Source organism: Equus przewalskii, chromosome 7 (assembly GCF_037783145.1).
Source record: "Equus przewalskii isolate Varuska chromosome 7, EquPr2, whole genome shotgun sequence".
NCBI classification, from domain to species: Eukaryota; Metazoa; Chordata; class Mammalia; order Perissodactyla; family Equidae; genus Equus; species Equus przewalskii.
In genome coordinates, this window is record NC_091837.1 from 41,627,761 (window position 1) to 41,646,326 (window position 18,566).

Consider the following 18,566-nt stretch of genomic DNA (forward strand, 5'->3'; position numbering starts at 1 on the left):
TGTCCTATCTTCCAGTTCACCGGTTCTTTCTTCTGCCTGGTTAAATGTATCTTTGAATTCCACCATGAATGTTTTATTTAAGTTCTTGTACTTTTCAGCTTTAGAATTTGTTTTTCATTTCTTTCTACATGTTGTATGTCTTCACGGATATTCCCATTTTGTTCACACATCATTTTCTTGACTTTCTACACATCTTAATTTAGCTCTTTGAGCATCTTTCAGACAACTGTTTTAGTGTCTTTGTCTAGTAGCTCTGCCATCTGGTTTTTCTCAGGTACAGTTTCTTTAGGTTTATTTTTTTTCTTTGAATAAGCCATATTTTCCTGGAATTTTTGCATGCTTTGTGATTTTTTTGTTGAAAATGGGACATCTGAATCTAATAACATGGTAACTCTGGAAATCAGATTCTTTCCTTCCCACAGGGTTTGCTGTTTTTTGTTTTGTTTTTGACAGATTTAGGCTGTCTTCGTGCTTACAGCCTGAGGTGTAAACTTAATGTCTTCTTGGGTCTTTTCTGAGCCTGTACTCTTCCTTGGGCACGTGCAGTGACTTTCTAATTTCTCTCATACATGCAGTTGCTTTTGAATGTCCTAGTTTTTAATGCCAAGCTCCCAAAAGGAGAAAAACAGAAAAATGGGAGGGCAAAGGGAAAAGGGCACAGACCCTTAAATCCTCTGGAAGTCACTTCAGCTGATGAGGAAGGGCTTGCAACAATGGGAGGGTGGAACTATGGTTGCCCATCTCTGTGTCTGCACCTCCATGATCAGAAGCAGCAATAAGCAATCAGAAAGTAGATCTCAATATTTGTAGAACAGGGTTCTTATTGCCCAACCTGTCTCCTGCAAGCTGGTCCAGGAACACATACTTAGTTGCCTGCCACTGGGCTGGAGGGTGATATGGGTAGCATCTGCTGAGCTAAGAGGTGAAATTGACCAAAAGTAACCATAATCAACCTCCAAACCTTCCCATGAAAGTAGCAATTCTTCAATAGAATTCAAAGTTCTAAAACAGTTATATCAAAATGATTCTGCCAGAGCAGTTGTTGTCTAGCTGGGGAGACAAATTCCTAGTACCTCCTACTTCACCATCTTCCCAGAACCCTCTCAGTAACCATCACGATTTTTAACATCAATGCAATTAAACATTTCCTGAACCTGCTGACATTTTCAATAAATTAATACAACTATTTTATTATTCCCAAATATAATATGTAATACTGTACTCCATCTTATTTTCCTTAAAATTTGTTCAATTAATCAAGATGCTGGTATTTTGATCATATTAAAACCTCAACAGGATTGTCTGAAAATGGTATATTCTAGTTCATCCATTCATTCATTCCTTCAGTGAGTATTTATTAGATGCCTACTATGAGCTCAGACTGTTCTAGATACTAGGAGTACAACAATGGACAAAATAAAGTTCATGCCCTCATAGTTTACATTGTAGTGGGGGAGACAGAATATTATAAGCAAAATAAGTAAATAAATAGTAAATGTAAGGCAGTAAAAAGTGCCAAGGAAAAAGTACAGCAAGGAAGGACTAGGTAAGACAGCCAAGCATGGCCTCCCAGGGAAGGTTTGAGTAAATATCTGAAAGAAGTGAGAAAGCCAGGAGTATATCTGGGGTAAGAGAAGTGTGAAGACCAGGGTGGTGGCAGCAGGAAGGGTGAAAACTGTTTAAATTTTAGATATATTGTAAAGAGACAACTTGATTTAATGATGGATTCGAGGAAGAATGTGAAAAGAAAAAAGGAATCAATGATGATTCTTAAGACCCAACCTGAGCAACTAGAAGAATTTATTGATAATGAAAGACTGTAAAACTATCACGTTATCTTTTAAAACTTGACCTTTTTTGTTTGGGCAATCTCAGATTTTAGTCTGCCTTCCTTTTGTAAAAGGCAACTTAAAGACTGTTTCGTGGATCTTATAAACAGAATCTTTCTTTGACATGCCATGTTTTTAATAGTTCCAGTTTTGGGGGGAAGGGGAGTATGGGGGTAAGGAAGTGGGGAAATCTCTAGTCACAACCTGAATTAATAACCCTAGAAACTATGTATACCAATTCCTGGAGCCATTTTATTATTCTGAGTCCTTGCTTGTTGTTTGGTTTTTTTTGTTTGTTTTTCAGATTGGCACCTAAGCTAACATCTGTTGCAGATCTTTTTTTTTTCCTGCTGCTGCTTCTCCCCAAAGCCCCCCAGCACATAGTTGTATATTCTAGTTGTAGGTCCTTCTGGTTGTGCTATGTGGGATGCCACCTCAGCATGGCCTGATGAGTGGTGCCATGTCGGTGTCCAGGAAGAAAACCGGCACAACCCTGGGCCACCGAAGCAGAGCATGCGAACTTAACCACTTGGCCATGGGGCTGGCCCCTACTTGCTTGTTTTTAAGAAAATAATTTCCTTAAACTGACCAGTCCTGAAGGCTACTTGCCCTCTCCTTCTCGGTTTTACAATTAAATAAAATGTTCCTAGCTTTGTTTTCACTAACTAGATAAGCAGAATCACACAGAAATAGCATCTGTTTCTTGAGAAACTGTACTAACTTCCACCAGCTGGAAAGAAATGTTTAATAAGAAACGTCAACCAAAAGTAGTAACACAAACTTAAATTCCCATGGTGGTGTATACTATAAATGGTATCTTAATTATTGCCCTTACTCCACATCCTAGCCATTTAAGTTATTATCATAGATGAGGAAACTAAGGCTTATATTAAACTTTTCATGCAATATCATTTTAGACAGCAACAATACCATTAAAACTTGATTTTCTGGCAAAGTCTAGTATTGTTCCCTACTATTAATCCTCTCCATTTGAAATAGTTTTCATTGAGGCCAGCCTGGTGGCGCAGCGGTTAACTGCGCACATTCTGCTTCAGCGGCCTGGGGTTCACTGGTTCAGATCCCAACTGCAGACATGGCACTGCTTGTCAAGCCATGCTGTGGTAGGCGTCCCACATATAAAGCAGAGGAAGATGGGCACAGATGTTAGCTCAGGGCCAGTCTTCCTCAGCAAAAAGAGGAGGATTGGCAGCAGATGTTAGCTCAGGGCTAATCTTCCTCAAAAAAAACAAAACAAAACAGTTTTCATTAACCTTAAAAGATCAAACCACCCATGGGGCTGGCCCCGTGGCCAAGTGGTTAAGGTCATGCGCTCAGCTGCAGGCGGCCCACTGTTTCGTTGGTTCGAATCCTGGGTGCGGACATGGCACTGCTCATCAAACCACGCTGAGGCAGCGTCCCACATGCCACAACAAGAAGGACCCACAATGAAGAATATACAACTATGTACCTGGGGGCTTTGGGGAGAAAAAGGAGGGGGGGGGGAGATCAAACCACCCCAAGTTTCCTACCACCTTCAGTATATATCTGTACTGTATAGGAAAACTTATTGTAAAGGACACACTCTTTAAAACTGGTCTTGCACTCAATCCTCCACACCCTTACTATTATACTTTATTAGTAAGAAAAAGATACTAAGTCCCTGGAGGATCTAAAATTAGCTCATCTATAGCAATATGACTAAGTCCTCGTAGTCCTATACATTAAGGACTAAACAGAAAGTAATCCTGTTGTACTCATTAGGTCATACATGGAGACAACCAACATTCCAAAATAGCTGAGTTTTCCCTAAGAAATAGGAAAAAAGTGTAACCTTATCACATAGTCAAAAGGTATGATATATACTAAATAATTTAGTTTGATAACAGCCTAAGTCAAGTGAAAAAAATCTGCAGCAGTCATCTATACTAGGGGCCAATAAACTTTTCTGTGAAGGGCTGGAAAGTAAATATTTTAAGCTTTACAAGCCATACAGACTCTTATCATAACCACACAACTACTCAATTCTGCAGCTGTAGCATGAAAGCAGCCATACGCAATAAACGAATGAATAGGTGTGTTGTGTTCCAATAATACTTAACAATACAAACGGAGAGCTGGATTTGGCCTGCGGGCTATAATTTGCAAACCATGATCCATACTATCTTGAGCCCACTTCCTAATGCAGATGAAAGCAATGAAAGGTTACAGAATGAGATAACTAAAGAACAAAATATACTATTCTCTTTATTCTTCAGCTAACCTCAAAAATTTTAATAAAATTAGAATTTTAAAAATCAGTGTTAATCATTGTTTTTAGGTGTGTTAAAGATATAACAAAGTTTTTAAAAGGAGCATTTATCATTTTGGGATACATACTGAAATATTTACAGATGAAATAATATCACATCTGGATCTGCTTCAAAATAGTGCAGTGGAGGGAGTGGGAGGTATGGAGGTACACATAAGACAAAACTGGTCATGAAAGATAATTGAAGTAGGTTAATGAGTACATAGGATTCATTATACTATTCTACTTTTATAAATGTTTAAAATGTCCAATAGGGGCTGGCCCCGTGGCCGAGTGGTTAAGTTCGCGCGCTCCGCTGCAGGCGGCCCAGTGTTTCGTTGGTTCGAATCCTGGGCGCGGACATGGCACTGCTCATCAGACCACGCTGAGGCAGCGTCCCACATGCCACAACTAGAAGAACCCACAACGAAGAATACACAACTATGTACCGGGGGGGCTTTGGGGAGAAAAAGGAAAAAAATAAAATCTTTAAAAAAAAAAAAAAAAAAAAAAAAAAAAAAAAATGTCCAATAAAAAATTAATAAACTGGCTAATGATGAATCACAAATTTAAGTGCATCTTAAAATTAACCATTTTCTCCATCTTTTAAACTGAGGTTTCTTGACTTTGGCCTTATTGACATTTGGAGCCAGATAATGCTTTGTTGTGGGAGCTGTGCTGTGCACTGTAGGATGCTTAGTATCATCCTTAGTTTCTACCCCCTAGATGCCAGTAGTACTCTCCCTGCCCCTCCCTGACCAGTTGTGACAGTCAAAAATGTCTCCAGACATCTTACAAATTAAATCTGCCTCCAATGGTTTTTAAAACAGAAAATACATGAAATGGAAATCCAAATAAGGACGTATGGTAGAGGTCCACATGTATCTCACTGCTCTAGTAACAGACATAGCTTTGGAACTGAAAGATAAATTATTTACAAACGCCTAGCCACCTCAGTCTTACTATGTTTATAGAATCAACTAATCATTTGTTTTGTATTTGAGTTCAAGTAAGGAAAAAGGAAACCTACTCTTAAAAAAGAGGGCCAACTTCGTTCCCATCCCGAAGCTGCATCCCTATTCTGCAGAGCTTCTCATGTGAACAAGAAGTCTTTAGAAACACAAATTTATGGATACTCTCATAGTGCCAGGTTTACTAATTAAATTCTGAATCAGAAAGCATACTTTTTAAAAAAAAATTAGGCAAAAAGAAATTTAGTTTTTCAGCCTCTTGCCTTATTAGCTACAATCAGCAGCACTGTGATATTTTAGCAGTTGTTGCTATTGCAGTTTCTGGATTCATTAAATTAAAAATTAGATATTCAACTCAGGGAATTTCACTCCATTTCTCCAGACAAGACTAAAACAATAGCAAAATAAACTAATTGCCTGCCATTTACAAAATACCAAATTTAAGTTAAGTCTTTCTTGCATTACCAAAAAACTTTATAACACATGCTGGGTTCCCAAATTCACAACCAAGAAAGATGTCACTTAAAAATTACTACTGTAAAAGCAAAATCAAATTACATAATCTCATTCATAAAGACATCAAAGTAATAAAACTGTCACACAGTTTATAGATGTCTAATGTGCTAATTTAAAACTTAGGCAAAATTTCTAGAATTTCAACATCAAAGATGACTTATTTACACCTACATCACCAATGGCTCTGTACTAGCTATCCAACAGCTCAAAATACAATTAGAGAAGAAAAAAGCAAAAATAAGATACGACTTCTCTTTTCAAATAGGTGTCTTTAAAATTTTTTAATTAGTAAAAACAGGTTGGCCCACCAATTTTCTCTCAGAAATTCAAGTCCTTATATTAAGCTTCCTCAGATAGGAGCGTCATTTGGACAAAATTACAACATTCTGCCTAGTCTAAATTTGATCAAATTTGACTTATTCTTAAGTAATCTTGCACTAGACTAAAACAAATGTAATTCTAATACATATTTTAGGTAACGCGGTTACAGTTAACTACAACAAAGGAAGCCATCCTTCACACCACTCACAGATTCTCCACTGAAATTCCCGTGATAGTAAAAAGCAGTTATTTCCCTTTAATAAGAATATACTCTAAATTAAATTAAGCTTATATACACATATAGAGCAATAAACATGCAGTGTAAAATCTTCACATTAAGGTCAAGAAACAATAAGACTAAACAAATTCTTATTTACTAGTTCCCTTATGAGAAAAAAAACAAAACAAAACAAAGACAGGCCTCTGAGTGTTACAGATGAGGAAACATTCTGACTCACATGATCTATATTCCCCTTCCCTCAACTTCCCCAGTACAAATGTCAGATGAACCCAACTGGGCTCCCAACAGCATGGTGGTCCGCCAACAGTAATGGAAAACTCAACTCCTCTCTTCACTTAGGGTTATACCTAGAATACTGAAGGATCACAGAAAAATAAGAAATGCTTCAAGTTGTCTTTTGTCAAATTTTTCTTTTCAATCAGAAGAGCCTTAGGTGAGCATTAAATTTTAAGAATGAAAAAATCCATCTCATGATACAGAAGTATCATTTCTAGGACATTAATTTTTACTAAAAATATTTTTCAAGCTTAGTTTAATTACCTCTGCTTCTACATCCACATTTTGCTTCAAAAGTAACTTCAAAATGTCAACATGTCCATTCTGACTAGCAGCTTGCATTGCTGTGTGGCCAGCACACTGTCCATTTACCTAAATGAAAAAAAGGAAGGATGAAAGAATGTCACAAATTAGAAAGAGGCAATATATACACGTAGTGTGGGTTTAAATCTAGCACACTGTAAAATTCTAAGAAAATAACTTCGGCTGGGGTTCCATATAGCCTAATACAGATCACCAGAAATTGTTCTAATCTAGAGAAGGGATGTAGGCTTTTTTTTAAACAGATGTAAGTTCCATTGTTCAAAGAGCTGTGAAAGAACTCTTTAGGCAATCTGCAAAGTTGAAAAAAGAAAGAAAGGAAGGGAAAGACGGAGGGATGGACAAAGGGAAATAAGTCACATTAGTTTTATATATTTACTTCTATTTGGATTATTAAATCTCAGAGCTTATGTTTCAATGAAAAAAAGCAATGAGGTGAATGGAAAACTTTCAGAAAACATATTATCTACTGCCGTATAAATAAATTCAATTTGACAAGTATATCGAATACCAGCTGTAAGCAAAGTACCATGAAGGATCTATTAATGAGGTGTATACCTTATATACATTATATATATAAATGAGCTATATAAAATTATTCTATTTATAATAGAATTTATAAAGCAGTAAATTCCAACCTTTTCTTCACCTTGGATGTTATGTAAATGCATAACTTACTCATGGACATACCCAAGGCTAAGTGCAATTTCTTAATCTCACCACATTCACTCCTATCCATAAAACCATAAAAGACGGTTAAAGATGACAGCCTGACCACACGTTTACATCCCATCCTTCCCGAGACTACCTTAAGAAGACGGTAAAATAATTTAAAACATAAAAAGCCATAAAGACAACAAGAAAAGGAGAGCTAACATTGGAAAACAAGAAAAATAACACATTTTTGAAAGAACACAAGCAAAGAAGTTTTGACTTTATAGAGACAGGGAAGACAAAGGCTGGGAACCCCAGACAAATTCAAAGCGTGCAAACACAAGCACATCAAAGGGCTGACAACAGAGGCCACAGATATAAATCTGATGTGCAATGGCCACACTCCAAGCCCACTTCTCAAATTCAAGCACAGAGTATTAGCTGCCAGGAATCAAGTCCCAAGGCAAGGAAAAGGAGGTTTCTCCCCTCACACAAGTGAATAGCCATAGAGAACAGACCCCTAACTTAATGGCATTTAGGGATCTCCAAAAGCTCTAAGACAAACACCACAACGCAAAGAAAGTCACCAAGTCCGTCCAGGAACAGAAAGCTACCAATGAGCCTTTCATTGTCTTATTCAGATAGGAACGGACAAGCAGAGAGGAGGGATGTGAGGAGGACCTCCAACACAGAAAAAGACAAAGTAAGACAAAGAATTCCAAAACAGAAAGAGAAATGACTCTGGAAGAAACAAATGGAAAGAAGAAAAGAAAACTTATGGGAGAAAAACTTCAATTAGACATGTTCAAGAATTCTTTACATCTAAAACTCAAGAGAAAGATGCTACAAAAAAAACAGGAAAGCTAAACTGAAAAAAAGTTCCATTAGAAGAGCTGGAAGATGGGTAGATATGAGGCAAGAGACCATCGTTTTTCACTATTATTATGAGACTTCTTAAAAGTATAGCCTTATATTTATTTGTGGTACAATTATATCTCAAAAGAAAAAGCAAGTATACCCTTGTAAGAGTGTTTTTAAATTAAAGGATGCATTGTATTTGTTTTCATTACCTCCTGACATCTTAGTAAAACAAGGGTACAGTTTTATTTTCTTTTAAGCCTCAAACCTCAAAGATAATCAGAACTAGCAAAACAGAAAACTCACATACACATGCACACATGCTCACCCATACACAGCAAGCTAGAAAGCAGACCTAAGACTGCTGAGAAAAGCCCAAAATGACCCATTCGTCAAGGAAACTCATAAGGCTCAGAATTGATGACTGGATGTCTCTGGATATGGGAACAATGTGGCAGTGGTGCTAAACACAAAAGCACTGGCTGACAGTCTGTTTAAAAGCATTTAGATCCCTGAATTCCCCAACCTTGCAAAGCTGAGCTACTGCTCCACCCTCACACTAACGGAAACGTGAAAGTTTATTCTCTGGAAAGAGCAAAGAGTCATAGACTCTAGAAACCAGGCACTGTAAAGGGTGGGGCGAAGCACTAAAAACATAAGTTTTGTGTAAATATGACATGCTGAATGCTAAGAACCTGGACTCTCTTCCCTTAATCTGTATTCATAAGGTTGGCAGCCAGGTTTAGCAGGAGAATCAAGAGACCTTTCCAGGGAATCAGACCAGCTCAAGAGAAAAACACTCGACGACCAACAGCCAGGAGTAACCCAAGGAAACAGTCAACCGGACCACCCTACAGTGAAGTCCAGAGTTGACAAATACGCACACACGCATGCCTCCAAACAAGCCTTTTATTACCCGCTTTTATAGATGAATGAACAATCAAGGATCACTAGACATCTGATGAATGGCCTCCAACAAAAGAGACCAAAACAAACAGAAGAAAGTAAGTTAAAGAAGACAAAAACTAAGCAGGGACAATAAAACTTTAAAAAAAACCCAAAAACCAAAACCATTAATATACTCAGTGAGTAAAGCATGACATTGCATCCTTTGAATGTGAACATGATACCATAAAAAGGAAAGGGAAAAGAACAACCAAAAAAAGTTTGAAAATTCAAATTCATAACTGCCAGAATAATGAAAACCTCAAAAGAAGGGTTAGAAGCTTAAGTTAAGGAGTATCCCAGAAAGGAAAAACAAAGAAAACTATTAGACCATTAGAGGAACAGTCCAAGATCAGAGAAAATAAAAGGAAGGAAAACTACCTGTGAAATAATTATAGTAACCTTCTCTCCGAATGGACAGACCCAACAGGCAGAAGAATAAGTACGTTGTTGAACTCAACAGCACCATCAATTAACTGGATATAATTGACATCTACAGACTACTTCATCCAAAAACAACAGAATATACATTTTTCTCAAGCTCACATGGAACACTCACCTAGAAATACCATATTCTGGGCCAAAAAATATACCTAAACAAATTTAAAAGAATAAAACTTATATTATGTCTGCTGTCAGATCACAATGGAATTAAACTAGAAATAAATAACAGAAAGATAACCAGAAAATTCCAACATAAGTGGAGATTAAATAACACACTTCTAAACAATACATGGGTCACAGAAGAAATCTCAAGAGAAATTTAAAAATATTTTTAGGTAAATGAAAATGAAAACACAACTTATCAGAATTTGTGGGACACAATGAAAATAGTGCTTACAGGAAAATTTACAGCATTAAATACATATATTAGAAAAGAAGAAAGATCTAAAATCAATAATCTAAATCTCCACCTTGGAAAACTACAAAAAGACAACCAAATTAAATCCAAAGCAAGCAGATGAAAAGAAATAATTAAATCAGAAATAAATGAAATTGAAAATAGGAAATCAACAGAGAAAAATCAACAAAACCAAAAGCTGGTTCTTTGAAAAGATCAATAAAACCAATAAGCCTCTAGCCAGGGTAACTAAGAAAGAAGACAGAGAAAGGACACCAATTACTAATATCAGAAATGAAAGAGGGGACACCATTACAGATCCCATGGACATTAAAAGAATAATAAGGAAGACTTTGAACAACTCTATGCCCACAAATTTGATAACCTACATGAAATGGACCAACTCCTTGAAAGACAAAATCCACCAAAACTCACACAAGAAGAAACAGACCACCTGAAAAGGCCTGTATCTATTAAAGAAATTGAATCAATAATTAATTACCTTCCAAAACAGAAAGCACCAGGCCCAGAAGGGTTCACTGGTGAATTCTACCAGATATTTAAGGAAGAATTATACCAATTCTCTAAAATCTCTTTCAGAGGACAGAAGCTGAGGGAATATTTCCTAACTTATTCTATGAGGGCAGCATTACCCTAATACCAAAGCCAGACAAAGCCATTACAAGAAAGGAAAACTATAGACCAATACGCCTCATGAACACAGACGCAAAAGTCCTCAACAAAATGTTAGCAAACTGAATCCAAAAATATATATAAAGACTTACACATCATGACCAAGTGGAATTTATCCCAGGTATGCAAGGCTGGTTTAATATTCAAAAATTAGTTAATGTAATCCATCACATCAAAAGACTAAAAAAGAAAAATCACATGATCATATAAATAGATGTGGAAAAAGTATTTTACAAAATTCAACACCCATTCATGATAAAAATTGTCAGTAAACTAGGAATAAAGGGGAACTTCCTCAACTTGATAAAGACTGTACAAAAAAGTTACAGCTAACATCATACTTAATGGTGAGAAACTTGAAGCCTTCTCACAAGAATTAGGGATAAGGCAAGCATGTCCCCTATCGCCACTCCTTTTCAACATTGTACTAGAACTCCTTGCTAATGCAGTAAGGCAAGAAAAGAAAACAAAAGTACACAGATTGGAAAGGAAGACATAAAACTGTCTTTGTGCACAGAGGACATAATCATTTATGTCAAAGATCCAAAAGAATGAACAAAAACACTCCTGGAACTAACACACAATTATAACAAGGTTGCAGGATACAAGACTCATACACAAGTGTCTAACGCTTTCGTATATACTAACAGTAAACAAGTGGAATTTAAAAATAAAAACACAATACCACAACACACCAAAAGAAACCATCAAGAAAACAAAAAGGCAATCTACTAAATGGGAGAAAATATTTGCAAATCATCTATCTAATAAGGGGTTAATATCCAAAATATATAAAGAACTCATATAACTCAACAGCAGAAAACGATTTGATCTAAAAATGGGCAGAGGATCTGAATAGACATTTTTCCAAAGAAGACATATGGATGGTGAGCATGTACATGAAAACATGCTCAACATCACTAATTATAAAATTAAATGCAAATAAAAACACAATACCATTTACATTATCACGCCAAAAAATTAAATACTTAGGTATAAATCTAACACAATATGTACAAGATCTACATGAGGAAAACTAAAAGAGTGATGAACAAAATCAAAGAACTAAATAAATGGAGAGAGACTCCATGTTCATGGACAGGAAGACTCAATATTGTCACATGTCAGTTCTTCCCAACTAGATCTATAGATTCAATGCAATCTCTACTATTCCTGGTGAGTTATTTTATGGATATCAACAAACAGATTCTAAAGACTATAGGGAAAGGCAAAAGACCTAGAGTAGCCAACCCAACAGTGAAAGAGAAGAACAAAGCTGGAGGACTGACACTACCTGACTCATCAAGACAGTGTGGTGTTGGCCAAAGACTAGACAAACAGATCAATGAAACAGAATAGAGAACCCAAAAATAGACTCAAAATATAGCTAAATGATCTCTGACAAAGAAGCAAAGACAATACAATGGAGAAAAGACAGTCTCTTCAACAAATGATGCTGGAACAACCGGACATTCACATGCAAAAAAATGACTCTAAATACAGACCTTACCTCTTTCACAAAAATTAACTCAAAATGGATCATAGACTCAATGTAAAACACAAAACTATAAACCTCCTAGAAGATAAAAGAGAAAACTTAGATGATGTTGGGTATAGTATGACTTTTTAGATACAATATCACAATCACGATGTATTAAAGAAATATAAGCCAGACTTCATTAAAATTGAACTTCTGCTCTGCAAAACAAAATAGCAAGGTAATAAGACAAGCCATGGACTAGGAAAAAATATTTGCAAAATACGTATCTGATGAAGTACTCTTATTCAAAATATACAAACAATTTTTAAAACTCAACAATAAGAAAACAATCCAATTAAAAACTGGGCCAAAGACGGGGTGGGGGGGGGGTGCGGCCCCATGGCCAAGTGGTTAAGTCCATGCACTCCACTTCGGCAGCCCAGGGTTTCACCAGTTCAGATCCTGGCCATGGACCTAGCACCACTCATCAAGCCATGATGAGGCAGCATCCCATGTAGCAGAACTAGAAAGACCTACAAGTAGAATATACAACTATGTACTGGGAGGCTTTGGGGAGAAGCAGAAAAAAAAAATGGGCCACTAAGACCCAAACAGACACCTTACCAAAGAAGACATATAGATGGCATATAAGCATATGAAAAGATGCTCCACACATCATATGTCATGAGGGAAATGCAAATTAAAACAACGAGATACTACTACCACCTATTAGAATGGCCAAAATCCAGAACACTGATAACATCAAATGCTGGCGAAGATATGGAGCAATAGGAACTCTCATATATTGCTGGTAGGAATATACAATGGTACACTTGCTTTGGAAGACAGTTTGGCAGTTTCCTAAAATACTAAATATATTCTTACTATATCATCCAGCAATCACACTCCTTGGTATTTATCCAAAGGAACTGAAAACTTAGGTCCACACAAAAACCTACATGTGGATGTTTATAGCAGCTTTATTCATAATTGTCTAAACTTGGAAGCAACCAATATGTCCTTCAGTAGGTGAATGGATAAACTGTGGTACATCCAGACAATGGAATATTAACCAACATTAAGAAGAAATGAGCTACAAAGATATGGAAGAAACTTAAATGCATACTACTAAGTGAAAGAAGCCAATCTGAAGAGGCCACATACTGTGTGATTCCAACAAGGGACATTCTGGAAAAGGCAAAACTATGGATACAATAAAAAGATCAGTGGTTGCCAGGGGTGGGGTGGAGGGAAAAGACGAATACGCAAAGCACAGAGAATTTTTAGGGCTGTGAAAATACTCTGTGTGATATTACAATGATGGATATATCTCATTACACTTTTGTCCAAACCCAAAGAATGTACAAGACCAAGAGAAAACCTTAAGGTAAACTATAATCACTTTGGGTGATTATAATGTGTTAAAGTAGGTTTATCTTTGGTAAAAAAAAAAAAAAATTCCATTCTGGTGAGTGATGCTGATAATGGCGGAGGCTATGCATATGTGGGCAGGGGGTACATGGGAAATCTCTGTAACTCTCTCAATTTTAGTTTGTAAACCTAAAACTGCTCTAAAAAAATAAAAGCTTATATATATATATAGAAAACTTCCAGATGTGAAAAACACAACTTCCAGAATAAAAAGATAAAACATCTAAAGCAATGGATGAAAACAGATCCACACCAAGGCACATCATTGTGCAAGTTGAGAATATTGGCAAAAAAAAAGATCTGCATGCTCGAGAGAGAAAAAATTGCTCATATGTAGGATCAGGAATCAGAATGGCTTAAATCTTTTCAACAGCAATTCTGAATGCTGGCAGAAAATGGAATTATTCAGAAGGAAAACGATACCCAACCCAAAATTCTATCCCCATCTAAAATTTAATTGTAAGATTTAAAAAAAATTAGATATTAAAGGTCTATTTCCCATGAATGCTTTCTCAAAAAGCTACTAAAGACTGTACCTCACAAAAGAGAGTAAACACGGATACAAAGAGAGAATACAGAAAACAAGAAATCCAACACATGAGAGAGGGGAAGGGAACCCTCAGGATGACGGGTAAGAAGACATTCCAAATGGACATCAGGTGTAGAGGGCAACCTGCCGCGATAAATCACATCAGAAGGCAGTGAAAGCAATCTCTCTCAGACAATAAAATCAATATGCACCTGACGTGCCTGAATGTCTTGAGAGATTAGACAATTAGAAGTTTGGAGAAAAATTAATTATAACAATACAGATTACTAAGAAATGAAAAAAAACTGGGGGCCAGCCCTGGTAGTCTAGTGGTTAAGTTCGACACGCTCTACTTCAGTAGCCCAGGTTCAGCTCCCAGGCACAGACTTACACCACCCATGTGTCAGTGGCCATGCTGTGGCAGCAGCTCACACACAAAAATAGAAAGACTGGCAACAGATGTTAGCTCAGGGTGAAACTTCCTCAGCAAAAAAAAAAAGGAGAAAGAAAAATTAATTATGGGGCCAGCCCGGTGGCGCAGAGATTAAGTTCACACGTTCCGCTTCGGCGGCCTGGGGTTTCAGGGTTCAGATCCCAGGTGCAGATATGGCACCGTTTGGTAAGTCATGCTGTGGCAGGAGTCCTACACAAAAAGAAGAGGAAGATGGGCACAGATGTTAGCTCAGGGCCAGTCTTCCTCAGCAATAAGAGGAAGACTGGCGGCAGATGTTAGCTCAGGGCTAATCTTCCTCAAAGACAAAAATAAAAAATAAATTTAAAAATAAATAAATAAATAAATTTAATTTTGTCTGGAGTTAAAAGGGACTGCTTGGGAAAAACTACAAGCGAACTTTTCGGAATGAAGGAAATGTTCTACATCTTAATAGGAGTGTGCATTACATAGGCATATGCATTTGTCAAAACTGATGCATGTATTTCACTATATGCAAACTACATATAGTGAATTATTGTTTAAAAAAGAACAATTATGAACAGCAAGGAAAACAAAAAGTTGTGTAGGAAAATACAATATAGTATCCTCCACAGCTCAGATATATAACATGCACAACTAATTCTAATCTTAACAAAATTACAACACAATATAACCACGTTAAGAAGCTAGGAGGAGTGTGTATGTGTGAAAGTGGGCTGCAGGTGGTGAAATAAAGTTGAATCCTCACTTTCACAGGGAGATATCAAAAGATAACTCCTAAAACATAAAAATCAAGAAATAACAACAGAAGTATGTTATTGGAAGATGTGGAGGTAAACATATCAAGAAAATCAGCTGAAAGAGGTGAAAATAGTTGGCTCTGAAGAATGGGAAAATAAGGTTGAGGAGGAGATGTTGTTTTCCATAAAAAATCTAGTAAAACTATTTTTCCCTTATAATTTTTGCAATATATGACACTGTTAAAAAATAACTAAAATAAATTAGTAGTCAAATGAAAAAAATTAAGTATAATAAAACGTAAATCTGCTTCACTGAATAAATAAGAAGTCGGACTCTATCTTTCAAACACAAAAAACATTTGGTACTCTAGTATCCGAGAAAAATTACTTGCAATCAATCAAGAAATCACTGTGCTGTGCTGCTGCAACTGCTCTCTCTCTAAGAAACCTAAAATGCCACATGAGGAATAAGATGCTTATACTTTACAATCATAGATCTGATCTTCTTCAAACTGGCTAGCATACTTACATGCAAAGGTGTGGCAACAAAAGCCCTCACAACACAGTGACAATGGCTCAAACTGCCACTCCACCCACAACCTCCTGGTGGGCACTGAACATCACATCAGTGCCAGCACGGCGGCAAAGACAACAGATGACTAAGCAAGAACCAAAATAGCCTATTCAAAATATGGCTTATGTGAATGGTAAAATTACATCAACCATTAACATTTACAAAATGCATAATCTTTAATTCATCTGCATTATAAACTATGAAATAGTCAACCTTCACAGGGAGGGGAGGGGAAAAGTTTAAATGTTTTGAAAAGAGGGATAAAAAATTGCTCATAAAAGTTTCTAAAATACATTTAAAAGACATGACAAGATGACATTTACATGAGAAAAATTCACTGAATTTCCCAAAGGGACACTAGCCACTTAAAAACCTAAATGTAAGTTTTGTCAATCATAAAATAAAAAAGGTCACAGTGTTAAAAATACAAAAACATCAATATCTTTTAGAAATGCACACTGAAAAATGATGTCTGGTGTCTTCTTTAAAACATCTCAGAAAAACAAGGAAGAATGAATAGATGAGGCACTTGTGGTAAAATCCTAATAATTCTTCAAGTATAAGGTTCATTATACTATTTTATTTTTGTGTATGCTTCAAAATAATTTTTAAAATGCTCACATCCACATCTGGTCTTTTTAGCAAATCTTCCACTTTAGCAACATCTCCATTGGCAGCAGCCTTAACTAATTCTTCATTGAGGTCACCAGATTCTTGGGTTTCAAATAATTTCTTCAAGAGTTGGGAGAGTCTTTCTGTAAAGCATCAAATAAAGCTGCTAATAGAGGAGGATCTCAAACCTTAACTACTAACAGACAAGCATTACCCATATGTCTATAACATATATTTTTTCTTTTTTATTATTTCTATCATTAATGTTATTTCTGTATTATGCTACAGAGATCACCCATACAAATTATAACTACTACCATATAAAGCTGCATTAAATTCAAGCTGATAAGTATTCTCAGTTTTATCCAATTCATGTATTTCACGGTAAAATATCAGAAAAAGTAGTTACACAGAAAGAATAATTCAAGAGTTAGAAGTCATACCAAGGGTATTACAAATGAACATACTGCAATGGGAGTATCATAATGATACAAACTTCCTTTCAGGTCTTAAGCATACCACACCAACTCTCGGAGCTCAAAGCTACAGAGCTTAGAATAAATCAACAGATCATTGATTATGATGAATAAGCTATGTAATCTCTATGATATCCAGGGAACTATTTTAGGGACAAACCCAAATTTTCAGTTGAAAAAGGGACATCCAAGTGTTAAGAACAGACTTCAAAGGTGCTAACTGATTGGTTTTGACTAAAACAAGAAAGAACCAGGGATGTATTTACATAGACCCTTTTATAACATATTTTTTCCTAAACAGCATTAATCAGTAGAGAACCTACTCAGTTCAACTCCTTAATTCTTGGGTCTACTTATTGGAGAGCAAAGAAATCACAAAGTGGGGCAGAGGACCAACACTAAGTCCACATTATTTGAGAGAAGGATATTAATCATCTTTCACTCTTTTAATTTGTATGTAGTGTTATGATGCCATCTAAACTCAAGGTAAAAATCAACACCCCCCAATTTAAACTTCAAGCATACTAGCAAATTACAGCAGGAAAGAAGAGACAGAAGCAAAGGAAGTATCAAGTAGTACAAAATAAAACTGGAGGTCACTTAATATTTTCCTTTTTTTTTTTTATTGTTTACAATTATCGTTCTATCTTCTTTTCTGGACAACAACAATATACGTACAGTAATTTGGAATTTGTTGCAAAATGAATTGAGTCTGTGTATATAAAGCTTGAGCATAGAGAGGAAAGACTTTGGGCATAAGCCCACCCAAGCATCCAGCATATTCACATCTCAACATGGTTTTCTACTCATTGTGGCATGTATAACAAAGGGAAAAAATATGGCTGATATGTAAAAATATCCAGAAAGAAAGCCATCTGCTGTCAATAATGTTGGAAATATGGAGAAAATAAAGCAGTCTAAGAAAGTGATGGTTCTTTGGCAGAAAACAAAAGCTCTAATTAAAGAGTAGAATGGTGAATTTCAGATATCTCAGATTTGATGTGGAGAAGCCCTTGAACTTTTCCAGGGCATACCTCAGCCAGAAGAAGGGTTGTTGATTGTACGAAAAAGGAAAAAAAACTTCAGTGAAATTTGAAAAGGTAGTTAACATTCAAGTGAGGTTATGTGATCTAGGAGAAAACCAAGAACACATATGACGTTACCTGTATACGAGAACCCGGAATTAGCAGGGGTTCTACTGTAAACCATATCACTTTTAAAGAAACACGACACAAAACATACCACCAGATGCATTGCTAATGGCTGATCCTGCAGATGCCACCTTGGAAACCGCTGCTGGATTATACGTCCAAGATGTTCCACAAACTTCTACCTTTAAATCACTGTCTGAATAAATCTGTTGTACTCGGCCAACTTTACCTAAAGTCTTTAAAAAAAAAATTAGATTCATGTTTCTAAGTCTAAAGTATATACCATAAAAATCAATCACTAGTTTTTACATGTTTAAAGAATTAATTTTACTTCATTCCTAATGAAAAAACTTTTAAAGGATAACCATATACAAATGGGTTATTTAT

At 36.2% G+C, this 18,566-nt stretch overlaps 1 protein-coding gene across 2 annotated transcripts in view; it reads right to left on the bottom strand.

Annotated features, from left to right (window-relative positions):
* The window catches only part of MIB1 (MIB E3 ubiquitin protein ligase 1), a 141,318-nt gene that overhangs the window by 74,899 nt on the left and 47,853 nt on the right, over window positions 1-18,566 (bottom strand). For both annotated transcript variants that reach the window (XM_070629701.1, XM_070629702.1), the window contains exons 8-10: window positions 18,271-18,415; window positions 16,562-16,695; window positions 6,706-6,813 (exon numbers count right to left, since the gene is read on the bottom strand). In XM_070629701.1, the coding sequence (XP_070485802.1) occupies window positions 6,706-6,813; window positions 16,562-16,695; window positions 18,271-18,415 (387 nt within the window). The remainder of the gene's footprint in view (window positions 1-6,705; window positions 6,814-16,561; window positions 16,696-18,270; window positions 18,416-18,566) is intronic.